The following is a 23,868-nucleotide window of genomic DNA, read 5'->3' as shown; positions in this document are numbered from 1 at the left end:
GATGGATCCCTAAGAGGAATCCTGAAGCCAACCAGAAAAGCTCAGGAGCACCCACCTTCTACCACCACAGTGTCCTGATTTTCTGGATGTCCTTTCTCCACCTGAGATGGAGAATGTTTATGTTGCCTCCTGTAAAGGATCTCTGTTCTCACCTGCAGACCCTGGCAGCCCCAGGGCTTCCTGACACCCTCTGCCTCCCATCCATCCCCACAGCCTGGAGCAGCAAGGAGGGACCAGCTCCCTTCAGTCTTTCCAGCTGGAGGAGAAGCCCAGTTGCAGTCTCTGGGTGCTGCCAGAAGAGCTCAAGATACCAATTATGCTTTTCTTTAAAACACATCCCCCCAGCACCTGAGAAATCCCACACCCATGGAACGTGAATTTTCCCAGAGCTGTAACTGGGCTGCTTTTACATTTGCAGGGCTGATAAAGGCACTTTTCCAATATAAAGACAACTTCACCACCAAATTTTTAGGGCAAAAAAGGAGAGAGGAATAAGAATTTTTCTGTAAATACTCATGAGAATATAAAAGGTTTTAGCTTCATCTTATATTTTTTTTAAAAAAAACTTGGTTTATGACTTGTATTTCAGATAACTTCTCCAAATTTCTTCCACAAGGGAGAAACACCTGGTGAACTCAAGCTCTTGCCTTGGTTCCACACCTTGCTCTCCCTGCCTGCTGGATAAGGCTTTTGCTGCACAAATTTGCTGTTTTTAAGAACAGAGGACAGGGATTTCAGAGGCAGGGTCAGCAGATTTCAGTGCAGATGGCTCCACCACAGCTCAAAGCCACATTTGTATATAAATCTCACATTTATAAATCATTTTCTGCTGTGGCAATGTGGCCTAGAAATTTTTGCCCTAGGAGGGAAAACAAGTAATTTTATATCTCACATGAAATTATTGCTCTCTGCTGAGACTACCAGTCTGAGTGCCAATTACTGATAATTACAAGTGATTTCAGGGTTAATTATTTTCTTCTTTTTTTAATGCCACGCCAGCTTGCAACAGAGCCTTTCTTCTTTCTGTCCTGCCACCACAGCGTGCCTGGAGACAGCTTTGGGGCTTTTTCTAGGTCTTTATTGAGCAGTTACAGCCAAAATCCTGCTGCTGGAGCACATTCATCCCCTTCTGAAATTCTGTAACAACACACATTACTAAAAGAAAAATAAACAATCCCAACACTGCACACTGTAGTGACAATATCCTGCTATCCTTAAATAAAAGGGATGTGTAATAATGTATTATTAACATTCATTAACATGCACATAATTTATCGCACTAAATGATGCTTAATATAATTCCCTGTTCAATTAAAAGTGCCAGATGAAATCCTGTCATATTCTCTCCCTCAGCCTTTTCCCCCAGGCAGCATTAACTACACGTGCCCCCTGTTTTCCAGGGGATGTTCCTTGGCATGAACATGTTTCTAAAGGAAAATCTCACTGATGAACATTTGCCTCTGGGACAGACCAGCAGCAAGAGGGAAGCAGGACACAGAAACAACACCAGAGGAAAACATCAGTAAAGGATCCAGGATACAACTTCATCCTGGGACAATCCTATCACCCATCTGGGGACACCAGGGCTCTCCAGGGATACATCAGCACCTCACCCAACTGCCAGGAGCTGAGCACACACCGATGTCTTCTCTGCAAAAAGGCAAAACCTTTCCTTGTAAAATCCCAGAGCTCTGCTGTTTACTGGCAACACAGAGCACGAGCCCAGCCCCAGCCAAAGACAAGCTTCAAATAAACAAAGACCAACTACTGGAAGTCATTGGTGTCCATAGCTCTCACTTAGAACAAAAGGAAGGAAGTGGAATATAAACAGTCAGAAGAACAGCAGCAGGGAAGGCTCAGAGGTGGAAAAGTGCTCTGTAAAAGCCATGCAGGAATGTGCTGAGGTAAACGTCCCCTCCAAAGGGAAGAGGAACTTTGGTGGAATTTTGTTGCCCTTTCAGGGGACCTTGAGCCTCCACAGCAATTTATTTATTGGAACATTGAACACTAGACAGTCCTGGGGAGCCCTGCTGAGAAGATCTGAATTTTTCACTCCCTCTTTGGAGATACTCCAGAACTGTCTGGACACAACCCTGTGCCAAGTGCTCCAGGAAAAAGCCCTGCTTTTTGAGTTTGGGCCACTGCCGTCCCTTCCAGCCTCACCCATCCTGTGATTCCCTGCAGGTACCAGCTCTGGGCTTTCCTCGGCTCACACCAATCCCCAGGAAGGAGCAGCTCATACCCTTTGATGACTCACTGGGCACATTACAAAGACCACCTGTTTGAGGGGCTTCACAGGAGGTAACTTCTCCCCTGCAATGGAGAAGAGCTGGAAAGGAGCTTGTGCAGGTGTTGGCTGCAGCCATCACCTCCCTCACTGCTGGAGCTGTCATCAGCAAAGCCTTGGCACGGCCCAAAGCCCTGGCAAAGAAGACTCTTTCTTTCATTTTTTTGTTCATCTCAGTGCATAACTCCCCTAAACCAGACAGTGCAGCAGCAATCCAACTAAAACATAGCTTCAGGTGCTCCCATTCCACGGTTTGAGGTGGGGCTGGCAAGGGCTGCCTTCCCCACCTGCTCCCTCAGCCCAGCAGCACCCAGTGAGACAGAAAATAAAAGCAAGTCCTGAACACACAAAATCCCTTCCCACACCAGCATCAAAGGAGGACAGATCTCTAAAGCACAACAAGCAAATAGGAGAGAAAATCAACACCTCGGGGCATGGAGGTGGAAGAAAAGACTTGAGAAGGGAGAGTAGAACCAAGTGTGCCAAGGATGACTTCATTACTGCAGCTCTCCTGCCTCTGCTGAGGCAGAGACACAGACTTGAACGTGGAGGTTCAGCTGAGACAAAGCTCCTTGAGTTATGACACACCCCTGCTAAGGAAGGAGACAGACAGAGAGAAGTCCTGCGGTGTTCAAGGAGCAGAGATTGTACTTCTTGGACTAAGGAATGATGAAAATAGGACTGGTTTTACTCTCCTGGGTATCATTAGCATCACTTTGGAAGGAGAGGTAAGAGTGAGTATCTACAGCTTTTAGTCACAAGTGCAGCCTGAGCAGTCACTGTTGCAGCAGCATAAGGAACATTTTCTGTGTCAGCTCTGAGTTTGCAGCTGGGGCAGAGTTTAGCACACAGGACTGACACACCCAGCAGGTCCCCCCAGCCTCAGCAGCCAGAGCTCCAAAGCAAACCACTCCAAACTCCTGTCTGAGGGCTTCAGGCCATGGTTCCCAGGCCAGGAAGGATCCTTTTTCCTAAGGACATCACCCTTGTGTGCCTGATGTTCCCTCCAGCTTCAGTTTTCACTGACTGACCACAGCTCAGTGAAAGCCATCAACCTGTCCAATCCCATTTTCAGAGCTGGGAAAAAGGCTTTTCCCTCAGAACTGCAGCTTCCAACCCGAGTATCCATCTATTACCTCAGCAAGACAAACAAGAGCAGCAAGTTACTGGCTGCAAGTTTGTTATACAGGAGTTGGCAGCCTCACTCCAGCTCTTTTGGAGGAAAAAACCCAAACCCAAACCTCACCTGTTTCAAGCTGCTTTCTCCACTGCAGAGAGCAAACACCAACTCCTGGGAGCTCAGGAGGGAACTGCCAGAGCACAGCTCACTCCTGCAGGAGTCCTTTTGCAGGAGCCATTACTGCAGGAGTCTGGAAACTGCTGCTCCAGGGGCCTCATGGCAACTCTGCTCAGCAGAGCTCAGGAGGATTTCTCCTCATCCCTCGTGCTGCAACATCAAGTTCCCATGATCAGCATTATCCCCTCACTCCAGATGCTGGACAGTGTCACTGAGTGTCACTCCCTGCCTGCCAGAGTAAAACAGGAGCTGAACCACCACTGCTCAGTTCTGATCCTAAAACCCACCTAGAAATCCAGGGGTTTGGAATGACTATGGATGCTGCAGAGAGGAGGAAGAGGGCACATGGAAGGGGGAAGGAGTGGGGTGTCAGGATGTGTGATATGGATAAGATACATTTAAACAATGTTCAGTACCTTCCGCAGTGGGATTCAACACCAACAACTCCAGCAGTTGCCCTGACAAGGGATTAACTGGCAAGAATGGCTAATTAATGTGGTGTCATCAGGCTCTTCCAGTTTGTGCCTTCTCCCAGTGACAGTGTCAGGGCAGAGCTGTTACCCCACAGGATGTAGATGGAGTTAATGCACCTTTACAAGCTTACAGGAGCCAAGCCAGCAGCCCAATGCAAAGTAAATTAACAGAGATGTTTCCATCTAACTATTTTCATGCCTTTCAATATTTTATTGCTTTAAAAAGAACAATTCCACCATCTCCCCCAGTTTCCCATGCTAGTCACATCAGTCCTCTGTTTTAGTTCCCATGAGCATTCCTGGATACACAGATGCTTCTTTTTTTAAAGCCTAAGTGACTGCCAGGCCAAAGTGTTTAACATGTTTTAAAATGATCTAAAAACAGGATATCAACAAGCAGGAGCAACAACCTGTTATTTCTGCCTTAAGTCTCCATAAATGCAAAGTCTTGATTAGGAGTGACATAAGCTACATAACAAACTGGAAGGAAAAAAAGAAGAAAAAGCAACCCCAAATCATTGAATTCTCAGAAAATTACACTTTTGCTGATCTGGCAACCATCTCTCCCCACCATTGCTTAAACACTAGGACAAAAAGGCTCTGGGTAGAAATTTGACTCTAAAGACATGCAGACACATCAATGACACCATGGGTTTTTTTAAAAGACTTTTCAATTTTTATACAACAAAATTTTCAACTGAAAATACTTTTTCACAACAGTGGAGGAAGCAGTAACTGCCATGTGTGCATTCACAGAACATCACAAGCTAAAACAAAGATGGACAACATCACAAACAGGATCAGACACTCTCCTCTGCTTATCTGCTGTCCAACCTCATTCCATGGCAATAGAAGTGTTTTCTGCACAGGTCTTTGCAAGTGAGTTCACAAATCAAACCTCTACAGCTTGAGGGTTCTGCATAGAAATCTCCATCCCTGTGAGATGGTAACAGGATGCTCCAGCACAGTTTCCTCAAGTTCCACAGTTTCACATGTGGTCACTAAGATCTACACAGAGAGCACAGGGTACAGGTGTCAGCACTAGAACAAGGAGTGAGCCTACACTCACTGATGTAGTTTGCTTCAAGTCTCTGCTACACATCTGGACGTGGACACTGAGTGGTTGTCTCTGCTTCAACTCCCTCAGAACTGAGCTGATTCCGGAGGGAGGCACCTACACAGGCTGCAGGCAGCCCTGGAGCACCACCTGGAATACACAGGGTTAACACTGACAGGCCTTCCCTGCTTGCCCCTTTAATTTATTTTCTTTTTTCCCCCTAAACCAAACTTGCAGGTAGGTAAGACCCCAATGCAGTAATTAATAAGCAAACTTTTACAGCTGACTCCAGATACCACCTTCCTCCAGCACAACACAGGCAGCCTGGTTCTTCCCCCAGCAAGCAAAGGCAGAGGAATGGTGGGCAGAGGTCCATTCCTGTGGGCACACAGCTGGCATCCTGCTCCTGCCCCCAGCCTTCCAAAGGAGAACTGTGGGCTGCTTCAAAGAATCTTGTCGTCTTTTACCAAAGGGGAAAGCCACCCCTCCCTTCCAAGGACAATGGCTTCAGTGACAAACAAGTCCAAGACTCCAGGCCCAGCACAGCAGTCACTGCTTGGCCTTTTTCACAATGGTGCCCACAGCTGAGATCACCGTGGTTTTGGAGCCACTGGCACTGGTTGTCACTGTGACAACACCTGGCAGTGTTGCAGTGGTGGTGAGGATGGTGGGCTGAGCTATCGTCGTTACGGGGATGGCAGAGTCCCACTTGCTCTTCCTCTTCTGGGCATCTGTGAATTGGATTAAACCAAGCACACAAGGATTAGCATTGCCTTAGAGGTCACCAATCCCCTCTTAACACCCTGTCTTGTCAACCCTTGATATCCCACTGCTTGACTAGACAGCTTCCCCTCACATTATTTCAGGATACACTGGCAGTAAAGGGTGAGAAGGAAAGGCAATTTTTTCTTGGGGAACCAGGAGTAATAGAATTCTAGACCTGAACTCCAGCCAAAGGGGAGAGAGGATCACTCCCTGCACCAAAGCAGATTTAATTTCAACAGAGCACATGTATCCCACTCACTCAGCTACAGGCACTGGACACACTCATCAGCCTCCAGTGATTTTTATCCCTTCCCCTCAGTTTCCAAGACAGAAGACTGACTTCCAGCATTTCAACATCTCAAAAGGTATCATTCCCAGGAATACTCTATAACTACACACAGCAGCAGGCTTCTTAACCCACTAGTAAGTCTCTTCACTATCCCACCTGGCCCCAGTCTTTCATTCCAGCACAGCCATGGAATACAGGGACTAGAGGAAAGCTAGTCCCACACCCCTCAGAAGAAACACTCCCTTGCATTATCTACAGGATCATTCAGGAGGCTTCAGGAAGCACTAATCCCAGCATTACTGCAGCTTAAGGGGTACATTCACAGCTATTCTTTACCTCCCACAGTGGTGCTGGATGTTGTGGTGGTTGTGGAAGCAGCACTTGTTGTTGTACCCTTTTTAGTGCCAGTCACAAATTCGATCTGGGAAGGGAGAGAAAGAGGAAAAGATAAAAAAAAATGAAGTGTTAAGATACACAGCATTTTTTTAACCCACAGAACTTCTCTATGTTTTTTAAAAACAGCTTTTGTGTGTTAGAAGACATTGGACTGGCCTCTGAGCTGCCCATCATGCAGGAAGGAAAAGACAGACCTCTCAGGCCACAAGAATTAAGGATTAATTAAGTTGCAACCCAGCTCCTAAATCTGATACAATAAAAATGTGTTTGTCAACTGGTACAAGCACAAGATTTGATACAGCTCAGACAGCACAGATCCTGGTCATTAAACCCTGTATTTATACAATTAGAAGCTCCTACTCATTTTACTTTAAGGAACATGCAAGGCAAGTCCCTGCTTGCACAATTTATTGTGACTGCATCACAGCAGGAAACCTGGCAACAAGAGCTCCAACAGCACTGCAGCCTCAGAACTGCAGATCTGGGCAAGGGCATCATCAGACACCTGGATTACTGTGCAAAAAACCAAAACAAGCAGCAAGACACAGCATGCATTGCATGAAAAACCTCCTTGTACTGGAGGTGGAAGGAGCCTTCTGCAGCTTAGGTGGCAAATCTTTAACATCAGACATGTTCTAATGCCAGCCCCTGGCTTAAAGGAAACACAGGACAGGAATGAAATCTCTTCCAAAGCCTGTCTGTGCTCTTTTTGGGGCATATCTAAGAATAACTGGGCTTGTCACAAAATGCACAAAGTTAAAATAGGCCCAGCTTTTCTGGAAACTGGATGCAACAAGGAGAACAGAATGCAGGTATTGTCTCCCACAGAAACATGGTGAGGAAATTAAGCTTTAACTAGGCTAGGCACTAGGCAAAATGTCATAAATTAAGGAAAAAGTTGTTCTTTATTCATTATCTTGCTTGTATCTGACTTACCCAATGCCATTTTTAGAGCTCTCATTTAAAAATACTGACAAAACAGCAGGAAATCCAGTGGAATAAACAACCTATAAATGGACCTATTAGGAAGGGCAAATAACTTTATCTGTGCAGTTTGGGAAAGACATGCAAGAAGGAAGGAGAGATCTGGGATAAAACAAGCAGTTTTAGCACAGAAATAGCAAAGCAAAAGAATGAAATTCAGCAGGGAAAGAAACAAAAGCCCTGCACCTGCATCTCTTTAGGTTTTGAGTAGGTACCTTTGTACGCTCCTTCTTGGCCTTCTCCAGTTTGTCCATCTCAATCTTCTGGGCTTTAGCTGAGAAACAGCAGAAGATATAAAGCACTAAGAACAGTAAAATTCCACAGTTCTCATTTACACATTTCCCATTAAAAAAAAATCAAATTCTATATAGAAAAATTAAACTGCCATGAAAGCAACTGCTGCTTTTTAATCAAAGCATTGCAGCAGTAATTTAATGATTTCAGTGATGAAAACATTGCAGAACCAATTTAAATTAAAAGCCTTTCCAAACTGATGAAGCATCAATAACATTCAGGCACATCCAACCAGAATGGAGTCATTAAAGAGCATGTGATGACTTCTCATTTATACAGAAAGTGAAGACTCCAGTGTAGTTAATTAAGTACAAAACACAAAGACCTAAGCTAGGACAAAAAAAGAGACTTCCTGGAATTACCTAGTGCCTCGTAGTATGAATCCTCTGACCAGCCATGAGGATCAAACATGTCCTGAAAAAAAAAAAGAAATAAATCAGATTAGGGCTATTCCCACAGAAACACAACCCAGTGCAAAAATGTTTTATGTATTTCTATTCTCTGATGATAATCAGAGATGACAATGAGAATCATCACTGATTTCTTCCTGTGTCCCAGTGACACAAAGATCCCATCAGACCTTCTTTTATGGGACCATGTTCTGTTGTGAATGAAGAAACAGCTTTGAAGCAAAAAAGGATGCTGGGGTAAGTCATGCATTTTTCTGCTACTCAGCTTCTTTCCCCACTCAAGGAGTTCCATTCAGACCTCCACAATTCAGCAGTTTTTGTGCAGAATCATTGTAGTTGAGGCACTGAGGCTCAGTGCCACACAAAAACATTCACTTCACTGCAGAGGCTCAGACTGAGGTTGCCTTACAGGACCTCTGAGCAAGCAGGCTTGAGAAAGCCTGAGGTGAGACTTTACAGCTCTGTGTTACCTTTACCCACTCCTTTTCCAGTCAAAAGCACTGCCCTCACCTTTGGATAATTTGTACCAAGTTCATCGATGGAACAAAACTGGATCAGCTTTTCATAGATGCTGCAAAGGAGAAGCAAGAGGTCAGAACAGAACTGGGGAGGTAGAAGGGAACAGAAGTGTTTCAGATGTGTAAACAGAGAGATGCTGTCACCTCTTCACACTACAAAGTGAAATGAGAACCTGGAAAGCTACACCTGCTATGATGGATGTGACACCCCATTATCCACAGTGTTTCCTATTCCCTGGAACATCTCCCAGCTCCCAGAACAGGCACATCTTCTAAAGTACTTCATCCTGAGTCTTCACATTTTAAATCTAACCAACACACCAACTCCAGCTGCTGCTTTACTAAACACAAAGAAGAGTTTTACTGTTCCAGTCAGAAAATTGAGAAAGACTATTTGTGTAAGCAGTAGTCCTTCCTGTTCAGGACCCTTCTGCTACAACTCCAACAAAGAAGAAAATTCTTCAAATTTGCTCTGTGGTGCTGTGGTCACATGAAAAGATGGTGGCTCACCTGGGATTGCGAAATTCCTTTTTCCTCTGGATGATGTAGTTCATATCCATGCCCTCTTTCACTTTCCTCTCATACAGCTTTTGAATTTTATCCTAAAGGAGAAAAATCATAGGGTGAGCCAGGATGAAAAGGAGCAGCTGACTACTGGACATGTGAAAAGAAGCCAAATGAACCAGTGACATCCTTGACCTGAGCTAGGATTTCACCTTTACACCAGAGCCAGGCTGCTTAAGTGACATTTTTTCCTTGAATGTCTGAAGTACCTTCATGAACTGTCTGATTGGTAAAGGAATTATCTTTGCAATCACTGAAGGCTTTAGTGATTAAAGATCTGTATATAAGGCACAGACTCCTCCTTCCCAGTCTATTGTTTCCCTTTACACAGAGAAGCCAATTTTGAAATCCAGAGGTTCTCCCACCAACACCCACCTGCAGCCTCAGGTGAGCACCTGAGAAACAGCAGCTGGGCTACACTGGGCAACATCCCTGCTCATGTGTAACCCAGGCAGAGCCAAGTTCTGCTGGAGAACTAAACCCAGTGTGATCATCAGGTATTGCTGGGGGTGCCCACTGGCAGCCAAATGCTCTTAGGAACAATGTGCTCATAAATCCCTGCTTTGGTACCAGTCAGATGGAATCAGCTTCTCTTTGCACATCACCCACAAGGCACAAGCCCATGCCAAAGACAACTTAACTGACTCAGGTTGCAGATGTCAAGCAGTCTACTCTCCAAAAAGGCTAAAATATTTCAGATCAAACATGGTTTTTTCCTTCCTCAGCAAGGTGGATCAAAGTATGTAAAAGTATTCCTACTCTGGTGATGGTGAAGGGACAGCAGAGGCAGGAGCTTTCAGAAAGATCAGAGTTAAATGCTATTGCTAAAATATCCTGAATAATTTCCATTATCTTTTCTTTATGACTGAAATTTCTGAAGTGCAAGAGGCACATAAAAAAAGACCAGAGGCTGAGCCTTCAGTCTTTCAGGATGGGAGAAGCTGAGTCAATTTTCTTCTGTTGCTTCTGGTTAAGTCACTTCATGTCTCCCTCCCTGGACAGTCAGACACAGAGCTGACTATTGTCTGAGGGCTTGCTGCAGCCTGAATAAAAGAGGATTGTTAAGAGCTGATATGAAACTCAACAACCTTAAAAAATCTTCTATGAGATAAATTTTCATCAGGTTGTCACATAATCAGCAAGAGGAAATGACACAATCTCCACATCCAGCACACACATTGTGAGGTTTGAAGGAACAAACTGCAAAAAGGTGAATCTGGGGAGTAGAAATGATTGAATATGTGTTCCCTTTTATCCCCTCCCCTTGGAGTAGCAGTGAGGTTCCCCAAGTCCACAGATGGGCAACTACTCAGTCAACTTTATAATAAGAAATCCTCCCTTTGGCAGAGCTCAAAATACAGTTTATCAGAGGAAAAATTTGACAAAAGAGCAAACCACTAGTTTTGCACTTCTGCATTTCTAAGCAACAATCCCATCTTCTTGCTCAAAGTGCTCTAAGATGTGGTTTTACATGCCAACAGAGGACAAGTTCCCCTTTGATGTAACACACTAAATTGCTGTCAAAGGGGAAAAATTCTGCATTATTCTGTCTGCCCTGTCAAGCTCTGTGCATTCCTCAGGTCTAACACACTCCAGTTCATTGATGTCAGAACAGTAAAATCCTCCTACATTACTAGAGGAGGTTTGGGTGTGCCCAGGTATGGTGTGTGGAGAAGAAAGCATCATCTGGATGGTGAGTCACTCTGAATCACCACTGCATGTTAGGGGCTACTTTATAGAGCCTCCAGGAGTGATTCTTTACTTGTATTTCTGCTGGGCAGAAAATCAGAGTTAAAACTCAAGCATATGTTAGGAGACAGCAGTCCCTGCTCTTTCATTTGGATTCAATGAAGAGAACACAGTTCTCACTGCTGTTATTTGGGTGTGCACCAGAGAAAACATGCATTTGTGTTTTTTTGTTGCCTCTAAGGTACCAGCCTTCCCTCCAAATGTTTACAATCCAGAGACATGTAGGTGGAAAAGGAATCCAGGCATTGCTGCCTCAACTATTCCAGTTTAGGGGATTTCGGGCCTGTACAGAAAAACAATTTGCTCTTTGCTAGGGAGCTGAATTTGCTGAGGTAAGGGGAAAGCAGCCCTGACAGTAAACATTGCTTCTGTGTCACTGCTGGGATCAAGAGCTGTTTTAAAGCATAAGTAACACAGAGAGGCTGGAAAACAGCTTAGAGCTACTTTGAGATTCCTAAACTAGAACTGCTGTAAAGCCTAAAGCATTAACATGATGCACTCATAAACTCAGTGTGATAAAACCCAGCTTTAATGCTTGAGCTTTGCCTTGTGCAAAATTACTGAGCTGGGTTCCCAAATATGCCCTGAACTACAAGTCTTTAAAAACAATAAATGAATGGACTTATACCAACCTGCAATTGGTTAGAGCATCTGCCAGGGGGCTCAGGAGGGATTTTGATCTCATCTGGAGACATGTTCCGCACTCTCTCTGAAAAAGAAGCTGGAGAGGGCAAACTGGGATGAGTTCTGGCACTACTGACAGGAATCTCAGCCATACAAGTAATTAAATTTGTTTTATGTCTTTGTCATCACTACTCCCTCATTGGCAACCCAGGGCAAAGGTGATGAGAATGCTGACAACTGGTACTTGTGGTGTTTCCAAGATGCTGAGCAAGAATCAGCTAAAGAACCTGAAGGTTGGCTCATTAGAGGAGAGATGTGATGCTTGTTTTATTGATACCTACACCCTTGGAAAGAAAATTGGACCATGCATGTGGAGGAGCACAGGATCATTTTTATGCAGTCTGGTTCTTTGCCATTTTAGGGGAGATAATCACTTGGTGACTGTTTAGTCACTTTTTAGTGACTATTTAGACTATTTACTTCAGGACATACCTGGATAAACCAAAATGGTTCAAGGAGGGAACAATGATCCCTAAGGCTATCAGGAGTTAACCACAAGAAATTACATTTCATCCTTAAGTTAACACTTCCTTAACAGGCACTTTGATCTTTGCTCACAGAGACAGACTATTGCTAGAAAGAACAACTTGTCCTGCAGGACTGGGAACAGCCCAGTCCAGATTGCCAAATTTCCACAGCTGTTTGTACTGGGATATACTACTACAGTACCTGATTCCTCTGTTAGTTTACAGAGTTATCAGCAAAAGAAGCAGCCACATTTCCCTCCATTGCTTGCTACTTTCCCACTATTATGGGAAACCCAGGCAATTTTCTGGCCAAGCCAGAAATGTGCCCCATTTAAGCAGCTGGGATTGTTTTCAAGCATCATTTGTCCAGGGAACACACCCCAGAGTTGCTCTGTACTGGATAAGAGACCTGAGAGCAGCACAGAAGTCACACAGACAAAGTTTTTCACACGTGCAGCTCCTCAGTTACACATTCCTCAGTAAAGCTGCCTGAGCTGCAGCTCCAGCACGCAGAGCTCAGCTCCTCTGAACACAGGCCAGGAGAGCCCAAAGGCCAGAGAGGGCTGTTGGAACCCTGGAGAGCTGAGGCTACAGATAAACAACACCACACAAAATCAGTGCTGCTACAGTTTCCATGTCCTTTGTAAAAATGTGAAGCACTAAGGACAATTTCCTTTGGAGAGGCAAAGCTGGCAGGCGACCACTCATTCTATTTGATCAAGATGTTGCCGAGGGTTAAATTCTTCAGCAGTTGCCAGTAAGGAACAAAAAGTGTCCTTTGGCATTTACCAAGTGGGAGCCTTTGTGGAAGGAGGAAAGCTTGCCAGAGCCCCCAGAGAAAGGCAGGCAAAGGGAGCTCCCTGACAACAAGGGACACATTTATTCCAGGTTACATCTGCTGGTGGGATGGGGAAGCCTCTGGGTCAATCAGAGCTCCAGGAAACCCAGAAAGACAGTGGCAAAAACTCAGAGGTGTGGATAATACACAGCACACAAGGCTTGCTGGGAAAGGTAAAAGCTGATTACTGGCTTAAGAGGTTCACAGCAGCAGCAGAAACATTAAAAAAAAAACAAAACCAAAAAACGACCATTAAATCTTGATAAAGCAAAGAGTGCCTGAAAAAAAATTTTAAAAAATATCAAGCCTTGCTCCACATTAGGTATCCCACAGAGAGGGATGTCTAGTGTCTTTGCAGATGAGGCACAGAGAAACAAAACATTTATGGGAAGGGGAACTGTGTGCTCATATAAACTCAGGAACTCTGGGCCTCTGTTTTACCAGCAGAAAAGTGTCAGTCATATGAATATCTTCACCTATTCAAAGCCTCCTTGAAAAATAAATAATTTTGGAGGCAGAACAAGAGCTCCCAATGAGACAATGTATTTTGATGCATGACTTTTCAGGTTTGGTGTTTCTCTTTTGTTTGAGCCTTGTGAAAACAATCCTTTATCAACATTATGGGGAGAAGCATCTTATAATGGCTTACAAGGAACTGGAACTAAGAAATCTTTGCCTCCTGCAATCCCACCAGAGCTGGAGGCAGCTGAACAGTGCCAGCAGCAAGGCAGGGCATGTACCTCACAAACTGAGCACAAACTTGCAGCATTACTCAGTTATTTCCTCACTTTGCTGCCAGATTGAGGTGCCACATCATTAGGAAGAAAAGGGTGAGTTTAAGGGTGAGTTTAAGCCCTTTGGGCTTATTTACAGTAAGGAAGTACAAATAGTCCATGCCCTCTGGCAGTCCTCAAACTTGCTCCCCAATCAGACAGAATGGCTGATTCCACAGCATCCTCCCAGCAGCTCATTCCTTAGAGGAAAGGGTAGCTGGGATTATAATCCTGGCACTTCCATGAATGGCCACATATTCCTGTATAAAACATTTCGTGTTTCTCAAGTCCCAAGGGCAGCTTTCCACCCTCTCTACAGCAGTAACTGCAGATGAACAGCTCACAACAAGGTGTGTCCTCACAGGATACATCCAACTGCTCTGTGCATCCTGTTATTCCTGCCAAGATCAAAGTTTTACTTTGACATGAGTCACAGGTAGTGACACTGGCTACAGCCCCTAATTTGCCCTGTGATTTGCAGCCTCACAGCCTAGAGGATCTCCAAGTGTGGACCTCAGGAAGTGGCTGTTGGCACAGTTAATCACTCCAGGCACACCCAGATTCTGGCTCACAGTAAGTAAATATCTTCCTCAATCAGATTCCCAGTCCTGACAAAGAACTAAGGCTGTGAAGCAGATCCCGTGAGTCAGATGGGGGTTCAAGAAAGCAGAGGCCACTGCCCCTGAAAGCATCCCCCTGCTAAAGGACACTGCTGCTGGTGCTTAGTCCGTGCATTCTCCTTCTGCAAGCTGACCTAAAAATTAAAAACTTCATCAGCACAAGCAATAGGTGTTTGTAGCTTTTTGTGCAGTCAGCACATGCACTGTGGTAAAGGAGAGCCACTCCTCTGCTCCCAGGCCATGCACAGCACACCAAAGCAGGCAAATATTACGGGGTACCTTGCAAAGACTCAGCACCCCAGCAGCCAGTGAAAGATATTTGCTCACCAGATCTTGGTGAGGCAGAAAATGAAATGTAAATGCAATGTTTAATGTGCTCTTCAGTTTGAGATAGATGGATTGTGTGACCTATACCCAATAGCAGGAGACAATCTGCAAAGCAGGAGAGAAAGAGCAAACTGTGAGCTCCACTTCCAGAAGGAAACAACTGCTCTCAGTCCAAAGACTGTGCTGGACTCATTGTCAGAGGGCACACAGGAATTTTGTTTCCTACAGATGGGAAGGAATGTTTTCCTAGTGCAGAGAAAACCAAAAGAACAGAGAGCACAGGAGCTGGCTGCACAGGACAGACATGGTACGGATCATGGCTCTTGGATTAACACTGCTCCCAAGTAGGATGAATAACTCCTGTCCCTTTCAGGGGTCACTTGTGTGCTGTGTTTGAAGCAGCCACAAGGGATTAGAGGCAGTTAGTTTGTTTCTAAATGTCACACTATACAAAAAAGCAAGGAAAGGGTGATCAGAGTGACAAAGGTTTCCCCTGGAGACATGCAAACCGGTGGTGCCTGGTCTCTAAAACTGCATTCCCTGGCACTCTAGTCAAGGCAACTTGGCATAAACCAGGGTGTGGGGGGGTTCTGATTTCCTGGCACCAGAACAGCCAAATCAGAGGGAAGAACTGGAGACAACAACATGCCAGTGAGTCACCCATCCATGGAAGGACACCAGGTCCCTTTCTGCTCCGTGGGCTGAGAAATGCAGAGGGGGACCTGCAACTCAGCTCTACTTTCTGCTCTTTTGAACACACTGACTTTGTGGTTAGATATCCCAATGGCTGGAGAGAACATTTCTTATGATCCAAAATGTAAACAACCATGCTGCAAAGAACTTCAGGGCCAAAAAAAAACCCTACATCCTAAAAGTATCATTTTGCAAGGCTGCAGGAAACAGCAAATGCAATGTCGTGGCAGCACCATGAACTCTTCAGAGTGGTACAAAAAGCTCAAAAGGACAATGCTGATGTAAAAATCTATCAAAATAAGTTTTACACGTATTTGCTTCTCAACCATGGGGCTAAAATCTTCCCTCTCATTCTGTCAGCCACTGATTATGTGATCACTACTTTGGCATTAGTCGGGACAACCATGCCCTTCCCAGCAGCTCATCCCTACTGTTTTCTTTGTGCCAGCTCCAGTGTTCACCTAGCATGCACTAAGCACATCAGGGAATGGATCCAGCTGGAAGCCTTACAGGGAAAAAAAAAAAAAAAAAAGAGAAACAACAAAAAAAGAGCAGTGAAGATGGATCCCAGCTGGCTCCTACTCCCAGAGCTGCTCCAACATTACTGTGCATCTGGGGGAGGTAAAACACAAACAGTGCTTTTGGCCGGAGACCACATTTATTTAATACTCAAGCAACTGCACAGTCACAGACTTAAATAAAGGTGATGCTGAAAAATGTAGGGTTATCTTCTGAGAAGGGCAGGCCTGTATGCTTTTAATGCAAAAAGCAGTTGTGGAAAATTGTCCAAGGAGGACTTTGACTTCCCCAGACTGGTAGAAAAAAGCCAGATTGGAGCAGTTATTTGTTTTGTGTCAGAAAATCTTGCACCTTTTTCCATTAAAAAAATTTAATTGTGGAAGTCCAAGCTTCCAGAAAGGGAGTGGTTCTTACATTACTCCAACTGTAAGTCTCTTGCAACAGTTCCTTTTCAACTAGATAAGATATGGTCTAATGGAACAGACCTACAGAATCCAGCATGCCAAGTATGCTGACCTCTGATGACCTGGTTCTGCACAAAGCCAGCCTGCACACTTCTGTTGGAAAAGGATATTAAAGTTAAGATTGCAGAGACCTCAATCCAGGTCTCAGACTCTCCAATACTGTTCACTCATACCAAGTGTTCCCTGTGCTGCTTTTAAACCCATTTACAAGTCTGGGCCATCCTGAGACAAAGAAATCCAGTCTGGGCAGCCACTGGGGGAAAAGGGGACTAACAGAATTGTAATCTGAGCCTTACACCTTCCTTAAGAAAGGACTTCCCATTACATTGCTCCACAACTGTACAGCTTCACCCATATGTAAAATACAGAGGAAAAGAACAGTTGGCTTCCTGAGATTTTGCTGTACTTTTTACCCCAAATGCTGCTGTGTCATCCATGTTTCCAGGGTGCATTTTGAGGTGGATGAGTAGATTGGAGAAAGATTTCTATTGCATTTGATGATGAGATTGGTTGAAGCAGTTTGTCCCTCTAAAGGCAGAAAACCCAATAGAGCAGTTGCAAAGTCTGAGCAGGCCAACAAAAAAAGACCTATAAATGCCAGACTTCAGTGACAGCTGCTGTAGGAGTCACAGCTGAGCACCTGAGTATTTCCCATCTTAATTTACACTTACACATTTTAAGTCTGAAATATCAAACTGTTTTGAGAGATGAAGCAACTTCCAAACATCATTAGTTTTTAATGATGTTATTACACGATACCACACAACTGCAGAAGTAACCTCAGGAAAAGAGGATCAGTTCAAGACAGTCAGAAATGCAGTGTAAAATACAGCTTCTGTGCAGCTCCCAAAAGACCAAGCAGAGAATTGTATTTCAAGATGACAACCCTGGGCTTTCCAAATCTAATAATGAATAAATGAGATGTCACAAAAATCAAGTCAGTTTTAGTAACCATTAGAAAACATACAGCTGTAAATCTCTAAGTGGCTCACATTTAAATGTGAATAGTTTTGAGAATAAAGTCATCACTCCAGGTTCCACTGGCTCTTTCTAGACAAAGCTACACTGTTGGTTTTAAGCTCTAGAAAAACACCAACACTGCCCTTTACATATGTGTTTTAAACACAAAATTATTTTCATATTTTTAAGCATTAAACTTTTCTCCCAGAAGAAAAGTTCACTGAAAAAATATTCAGGCAGCAATTGAAACTACAGCACTGCCAGGGCAAAGGGAAAATGCTTTTTTTACAAAGCAGGACTTACAACATCGACCTTAAAAAAAACCTGTGAATAAATACTTCTGAGTGAACTTACCAACTAGCTCCTGAGGATCTCTTTTCTCCACTTCTGAGAATTCCTGCAAAAAAGGAGAAAGAAACAGATTTTAGTCAAGTTATGCCTCCAACCTAGAAAGCTACTCTGTTTATTTGTTTAGAAAATTACAACTTTATTCTCAGACAAGAGAATAAAAATTAAGACTGAAATTCAATTTATTACATAACAGGACAACATCTGGACCATGGAAAGTCAAAGTCTAACAGGATGCACCATTCCTTTGCAAAGCTAAATTTAATGAAAAAATTAAGGCTTTGTTTCACCAGGTCTTGGACACTGAACTCCTTTGGAATTCCACAGAAACTGCTATACTCTAAGCCTTTCCTCAAAACAGATCAAACCATGGATTCTTCATTTCTGGTGACTGGCCCTGGGCACCAAGCAGGAGTTTTAGAGGCAAACACAGGCTGGATCCAGCCCACAGGAGACTCCTTCAGTCCTGGGAATGCTGACCACAGGCCTGTGCAATTCCCAATGCTCAAAGCAGGATCAGCCTGGTGCATTCCCCAGAGGATGTGACAGCAGCCCAGATGCTGCCAGAGCCAGAGCTCAGTGACTTCAGGGCAGCTCCTGATCAGTCTCTCCAGCCTCCCAGAGCTCTGCAGGGTCCCAGGCTGCAGAGGTTTGCCAGATGTGTGTGTGTGATTCATCTCTGCCACTGTACAGGGCTTTGGCTGACAAACCCTCTCCAAACCAAACTGCCAGGGAGAGTGGTGGTGATGCAGATCCTGCATTCCTATTTTAGAAGGATGATCCCACTGCCAATTCTCTTGCTTCTGCTTTCCAGGAGTGATACAGCCAACCTGTTCTACCAGAGACTCAAGGGCAACCTCCACTGGCTTGCAGTGCTCTGTTTGGATATCTCCACACAGCTAATCCTTGCCTGGTTATCGAAATTCAGGACACTTCATTTGCAGATGTTTGCAGCAGAGTGTGCTGAGCAGGAGGCATTATGTAGGATAAGACACTTAAATATGGTTTCACCATACTGAGACCAACACTCAAATATTTTGGTGCTTCTGGGAGATCCCAGGAGAGTCACAAGTGATATCAAGTTCAGCACAAATAAAGTTTCTGAAACAGTACCAGCTGTATGCCAGCATCGAGCTCTCCCCCTGCCTTCCTCCCAAAGACCTTTTGTGACTCACTGGACTGTTCATCCAAAATTCCTCAGTGCCTCCAAACACTGAAGCCATTCATTGAACCTGACACTGACAGAATGCTGCCTCCTTGCTGCTTGGTAACTGCTCCCTGACCCCCTCCTTTTCTCCATTTCCAGTCAGGTGAGAGGTGCATCAGGTGAGGAGAGAGCACTGAGGTCACCAAGCCAGATGTGGGAACAGCCTGTGCCACATTCACTCTGAAAATGACCCATTTTCAGAGAAGACAAAGCCCTCTGGAAGCAGAAAAACAAATTCTTTGTGTGGCACTAACTGCTACAGGGCATTTTTTTATAGCCATTCATCGAAGACACAAGAAGAAAAAAAAAAAGGCACTATTTCTGTATTAGTACACTTGGATCACAAAAATACAAGGCTAAAGCTATTTTAGAAGAAGAAAGAAGTACACAGAGGAACACACATCTTCTCCCTGGCCAGCTGGCCCCAGGCCCCTCTGAGATGGGCTGAAGTGTCACAGCTCCAACCCCTCTGAGACAAAGCCTTTGGTGTGTGCACCAACAGCTCTTTTCCCAGGGCCTGCAGCAGCACAGACAGAAAAAATTAAACAGGAACATGACATTTCAAAGCAAAAAATTTATGCCAAAGCAGTAGCTCTCTTTGGTGAGAGCACTGGACAGGAATCCAGGAAAGCCAGACTGCCTTCTCCATAAACCTGGGTGGATGGGGAGTTCACAGACTGAGCTTCAGGTCACCACTGGAGAAATGGGAGTAATTCTGTGGTAATTGATGGGCTGTGAGGACAAATCCAGATGAACATGGAGGCTGAAGATGCTGCAGGTGCAAGGTAACATCTGTCCAGGCACATACAGTGACTCACCAGCAGTAAATACATGTGGTCAGGAGGCTGCTCATTCCCTTTCAGGGGGGAACTCACCAGATGGGTAATTAAAACTATTTCTCACCTTGGTTTGAGATGACAAGCAAATGTTTGTTGAGGTGAGAGAACTGCTTTAGCTCTAACCTTGACTAAACTACATCCTGCACTCTTATCTCTTTTAAGTTTGAGAGGGAACTGGAGACGAACTGGAAGAAACAGGCTATGTCCCTGAGCATCCCTTGATCCTTCCTCATACCCAGCACTGCATTTATTATTCCATCATGCTCCCCCCATCTCCTTCTGCCCACCTATCCCCAAAGGCAAGAGAAATAATCCCCCAAAACAGCAATATTGCCAAGCAGGCACTTAAGTGACCCAGTGACACAGCCAAACTCAGGTGCATTAGACATGGGCTATGTGGCCCCAAAAAGGCTGTCCTCTTATCTGGGGCCACTAACAGCCTTGCAAGGGGCTGTGCTGCATTTCTGACTTTCCCAGAAGCTAATTTACCTGTATGCCTGGAGTTAGTATCAAGCATAAGAACACAGCTTTCAAGAAAAATGAACTAATACACTGAGAGAGAATCTGATGTCCAACCCCTCTCCTCTCACATACCTTATATTAGACAAAAATCTAATTTTAGATCTTTGCTTTTAGCAGAATTTTCTTCTTTAACTTGCATCCTTTGAGTCTGTCCCATTTATACCACTCTAGATCAAGGCAGTCCTATCAGGCTCCACTGTTTTGCCCTGGCCCACACTTTCCCACCACAGCTGCTCCAGCAAGTCCAGTCCCCAAATCTGCAGGCCCAGCCAAGACATCAGAGAGCCCAGAGCTACAGCAAGCAAAAGCAAACACGTTCAGCACTGCATTGCAGCCACACCTCACTGCCCAGGGGATAGGAATTTTGCTTAGTGAGGAGTTCCTTCATACCTCCACCCACTGCTCCATCCTGAACAAGCTGGAGACATCAACACAGCTTTTCATTAACTTGGGCTGCTTTCAAACCTCTTAAATGCCTTCAAAAACCAAATGGATGACCAACTTCTTCTACAGTGCTTGTTCATATTTGCTCAGTTTGCTGTTGAAAACTATGAGGCAAGCATCAACAACTTGACCAAAGTTTGGCAGATGCAAGGTTTAAGGAGACTTGTCCAAGTGTCTGAGTATCTACTGAAGATCCAGAACATTCTAAAATCCTCCAGTGGAGCAATCACACAACAAGAACTGTTCTGCACCCCCTGAGGCTAATTTAAGTTTGAGACACATGATGAGTACAATGAACTGATTAGGAAAGACAGCAGAAAAACCACAAATCTGCAGATCTAATCTAATACATTAAGTGGAATGGAGAATCACCCAGTGGAAAAATAAGGTACAATAAATACTGAAAAGTTGCTACCTTTTGGTTATGAAAGAGAAGAAATATTTATGCATGGATGAGAGATTTCTAAAGGAATTCCAAAGCATTTAAACAATGGAAAATTTGAAGCAAACTGAATTTTATAGGTAAGTTACCTAAACCCACTTAGGCAAAGGTGATCTCTGTAGATTACATCACCAATACCCACTGTGTTATGTATCAGTATCTCACATGGAGCATGAAATCAAGCAGGTGAGTAGTTCCAGCAGGAGGGATTTTATGTCAAATCTCCCTATCAGAGTAAATATATGAAATTATTAGAGATTTCAAGCATCCCAGAGCTAAAGGCATCACTTAAAAGGTTCATTTCCATTTGAATTCTGAGGCCTTTCAAAAAATAACAAGGTTAGGACTTTGCTAGTGGCACCTGTACCTGTACAGACAAAGTATTAAAAACAGCCCAAACCACACCTTTTTCATAGATTTCTGTGCTTCCAAGAACAATTGTGCACATCAGCTCGCTGACAGCAGACAACACTTACACTGTTGCTAATCCTGTTGGAGTATAGGTACAGGTTTTTCATTTTTTCTTTCCAAAAAGAAATGTTTTTTTTTCAAGCCCTGGACAAGGTGAGTGCCTGCAAGAGCTTGGCTCATGAGCACCCAGAGTGCAGGTTCAGTTTTCATGTATCATCATCAGTTAAAGAGGAACAAGATGAAGGGAGTGTGTGTGCACACACATAAGGAAAAGGCTGCATTTTGCCTGAAGATTTCACCTCACAGGGGTGAAATACAGACCATCTTCTCAGTCCTACAGTGTCTCCATCCAGTTGCATAAAAAACAGTGTCTGCTCAGGCTCCATGGAAAATAAAACAACCAAACACAATCCTCACAGCATGGAACAGAGATTAAAGGAAGGAAGCAAAAACAATATGAATCTGAGACTGATGAATTCCAGTTTCAACAGGCCTGCCCAGAACAGCTTTATTTAACAGAAAGAATGGATGGCTCCAAGAATTGACTTAAAACAATGCTCACTAAATCCTTGCTGTGACAAGATCCATAAATCCAGCACAATGCTCACATCCAACATAACTGTTGGCATTAACTGTCACCACAAAGTACAAATTCAAGCAATTCTTGCAGAAGCAGGTGCACATGTCAGTGCAGGTGCACTCCAAACTACAGGAGAAATTGTTCAAAAGGGAGGCAGAAGATACAGAACCAGACCTTGATGGCTTTAACTAAGATGCAAATTTTAAGAAATAGTGAAATTGATGCCAGGTTTACCACTGCTCAGTTGCATTCCCAGACTTGCAGCCAACTGAATCCTGCAGCTTCATTTTCCCACTGACTTCCAAGTAATATTAAAAACAACTAGCTCAGACAGTACCTCCCCCTCAGTATTTTCTATTTTTTTTAGCTAATGTTCTTGTGTTGCAGAATTTCTTCTCTCTCCCAACTACTTCACCTGATTTTTTTTGCACATAAATTTAATGCAAATTTAAACTGTCAGCCACAAAATGTAAAAACCAGTTACTTCATTGTTAAGCAGTGTATTAGTCTGAAGATATTGCAGAGAATTTTTCAGTACAGTCCTTCCATGGGTAGCCAGGGGATCTGCTGCTGTAACAGCTGTTACAGTGGATTTCTTGAATCTGAGCAAGTGCCAGAAACAAGATTTTGTAATTTTCCCTCCTCTCGACAATTCAGAATATCTCCAGTAGTCCCAACCCACAAACAGCTTCACTTGGCTGAGTATGATGGAAAGAAACTATAATTTAGCAGAAAGTGTTGTTGTCTAAGCCAATAGTGATGATGGCCTTGCCAGAGCAAGCAGGTGAAATGCCTACATCATGCAGACAGCAGGAGAAAGACAACCCCAAACCCTGCATCATGCTTTTTTTTCTCCCCTTTCTTTTCTTTTTTTAAAGGAACATGGTAGCAATTATGTTCTGCTTTTCCTCTATAAAGATCAGAAGTGCTCATGGGAACAGCACACCAGAAACATCTCATTTAATATTAAAAGTGCATGACAACATCAATTTCATTTCTTGTTCCCCAGATCTGCCTGATGTTGGTGTGCACCCAGGCTGAAGGCAGCAAATAGAGTGCATGTCAAGTGCATTGAGAGTCTGGGGAAGAGAAAGCCAGACAACAGGAGTACAATGCTTTTATTCCCCCCTCCCTGCCCAACCCTTCTTTTCTTCTTGTATTGTGAGAGAGGAGAATCCCAAGAGAAAGCCTGAAACAAGCACATTTCCTACAGGCATATCCTGTTTGCCAGCTCTGCTACGTAGCTCCAGGCAAAGTGCCCAGTTCAGCATAAGAAATTGAACTAAGAAAAACTTGTGGGCACCATGATCTAGACAGCAAGAGAAGTCCAGCAGCTCAGAAATAAGCCACCATAGAAAAAAGAGCTGGTACATCCACCCTTCAGTGACACTTATGTACAGGTTTTACAAATCTGTTTGGAGATACAGTCACAGACAGAAAGGGAAGGAAGAACAAATCAAAAAATCCACTCCTGAGACATTCCCTATCAAAATTAATGTAGCTGACACTGCCTTTTGCTTTTACAGCTAAATTACATCTAAAAATCCACATTCATTAATGAAATGAAAATAAAAACTCCACTGAAAAAATCCCAACCAAGACCTGGCAAAACATTTCAGTGAGAAAGTGCTTTAGAAAGGAAGCATT

The 23,868-nt window shown here is 44.0% G+C and overlaps 1 protein-coding gene across 2 annotated transcripts in view; it reads right to left on the bottom strand.

Annotated features, from left to right (window-relative positions):
- Positions 1–4,245: 4,245 nt before the first annotated feature.
- Positions 4,246–23,868, bottom strand: part of SAP30BP (SAP30 binding protein) — a 28,453-nt gene continuing 8,830 nt past the window's right edge. For both annotated transcript variants that reach the window (XM_015645597.3, XM_015645598.3), the window contains 8 exons: positions 17,783–17,825; positions 11,716–11,804; positions 9,281–9,372; positions 8,763–8,823; positions 8,205–8,256; positions 7,764–7,822; positions 6,505–6,589; positions 4,246–5,845 (listed from right to left, as the gene is read on the bottom strand). In XM_015645597.3, coding sequence (XP_015501083.1) covers positions 5,664–5,845; positions 6,505–6,589; positions 7,764–7,822; positions 8,205–8,256; positions 8,763–8,823; positions 9,281–9,372; positions 11,716–11,804; positions 17,783–17,825 — 663 coding nt within the window. In that variant the 3' untranslated portion in view covers positions 4,246–5,663. The remainder of the gene's footprint in view (positions 5,846–6,504; positions 6,590–7,763; positions 7,823–8,204; positions 8,257–8,762; positions 8,824–9,280; positions 9,373–11,715; positions 11,805–17,782; positions 17,826–23,868) is intronic.

Source organism: Parus major, chromosome 18, assembly GCF_001522545.3.
Source record: "Parus major isolate Abel chromosome 18, Parus_major1.1, whole genome shotgun sequence".
Lineage (NCBI taxonomy): Eukaryota > Metazoa > Chordata > Aves > Passeriformes > Paridae > Parus > Parus major.
The sequence above is the reverse complement of the archived record's forward strand: the minus strand, read 5'-3'. Positions and strand labels throughout refer to the sequence as shown.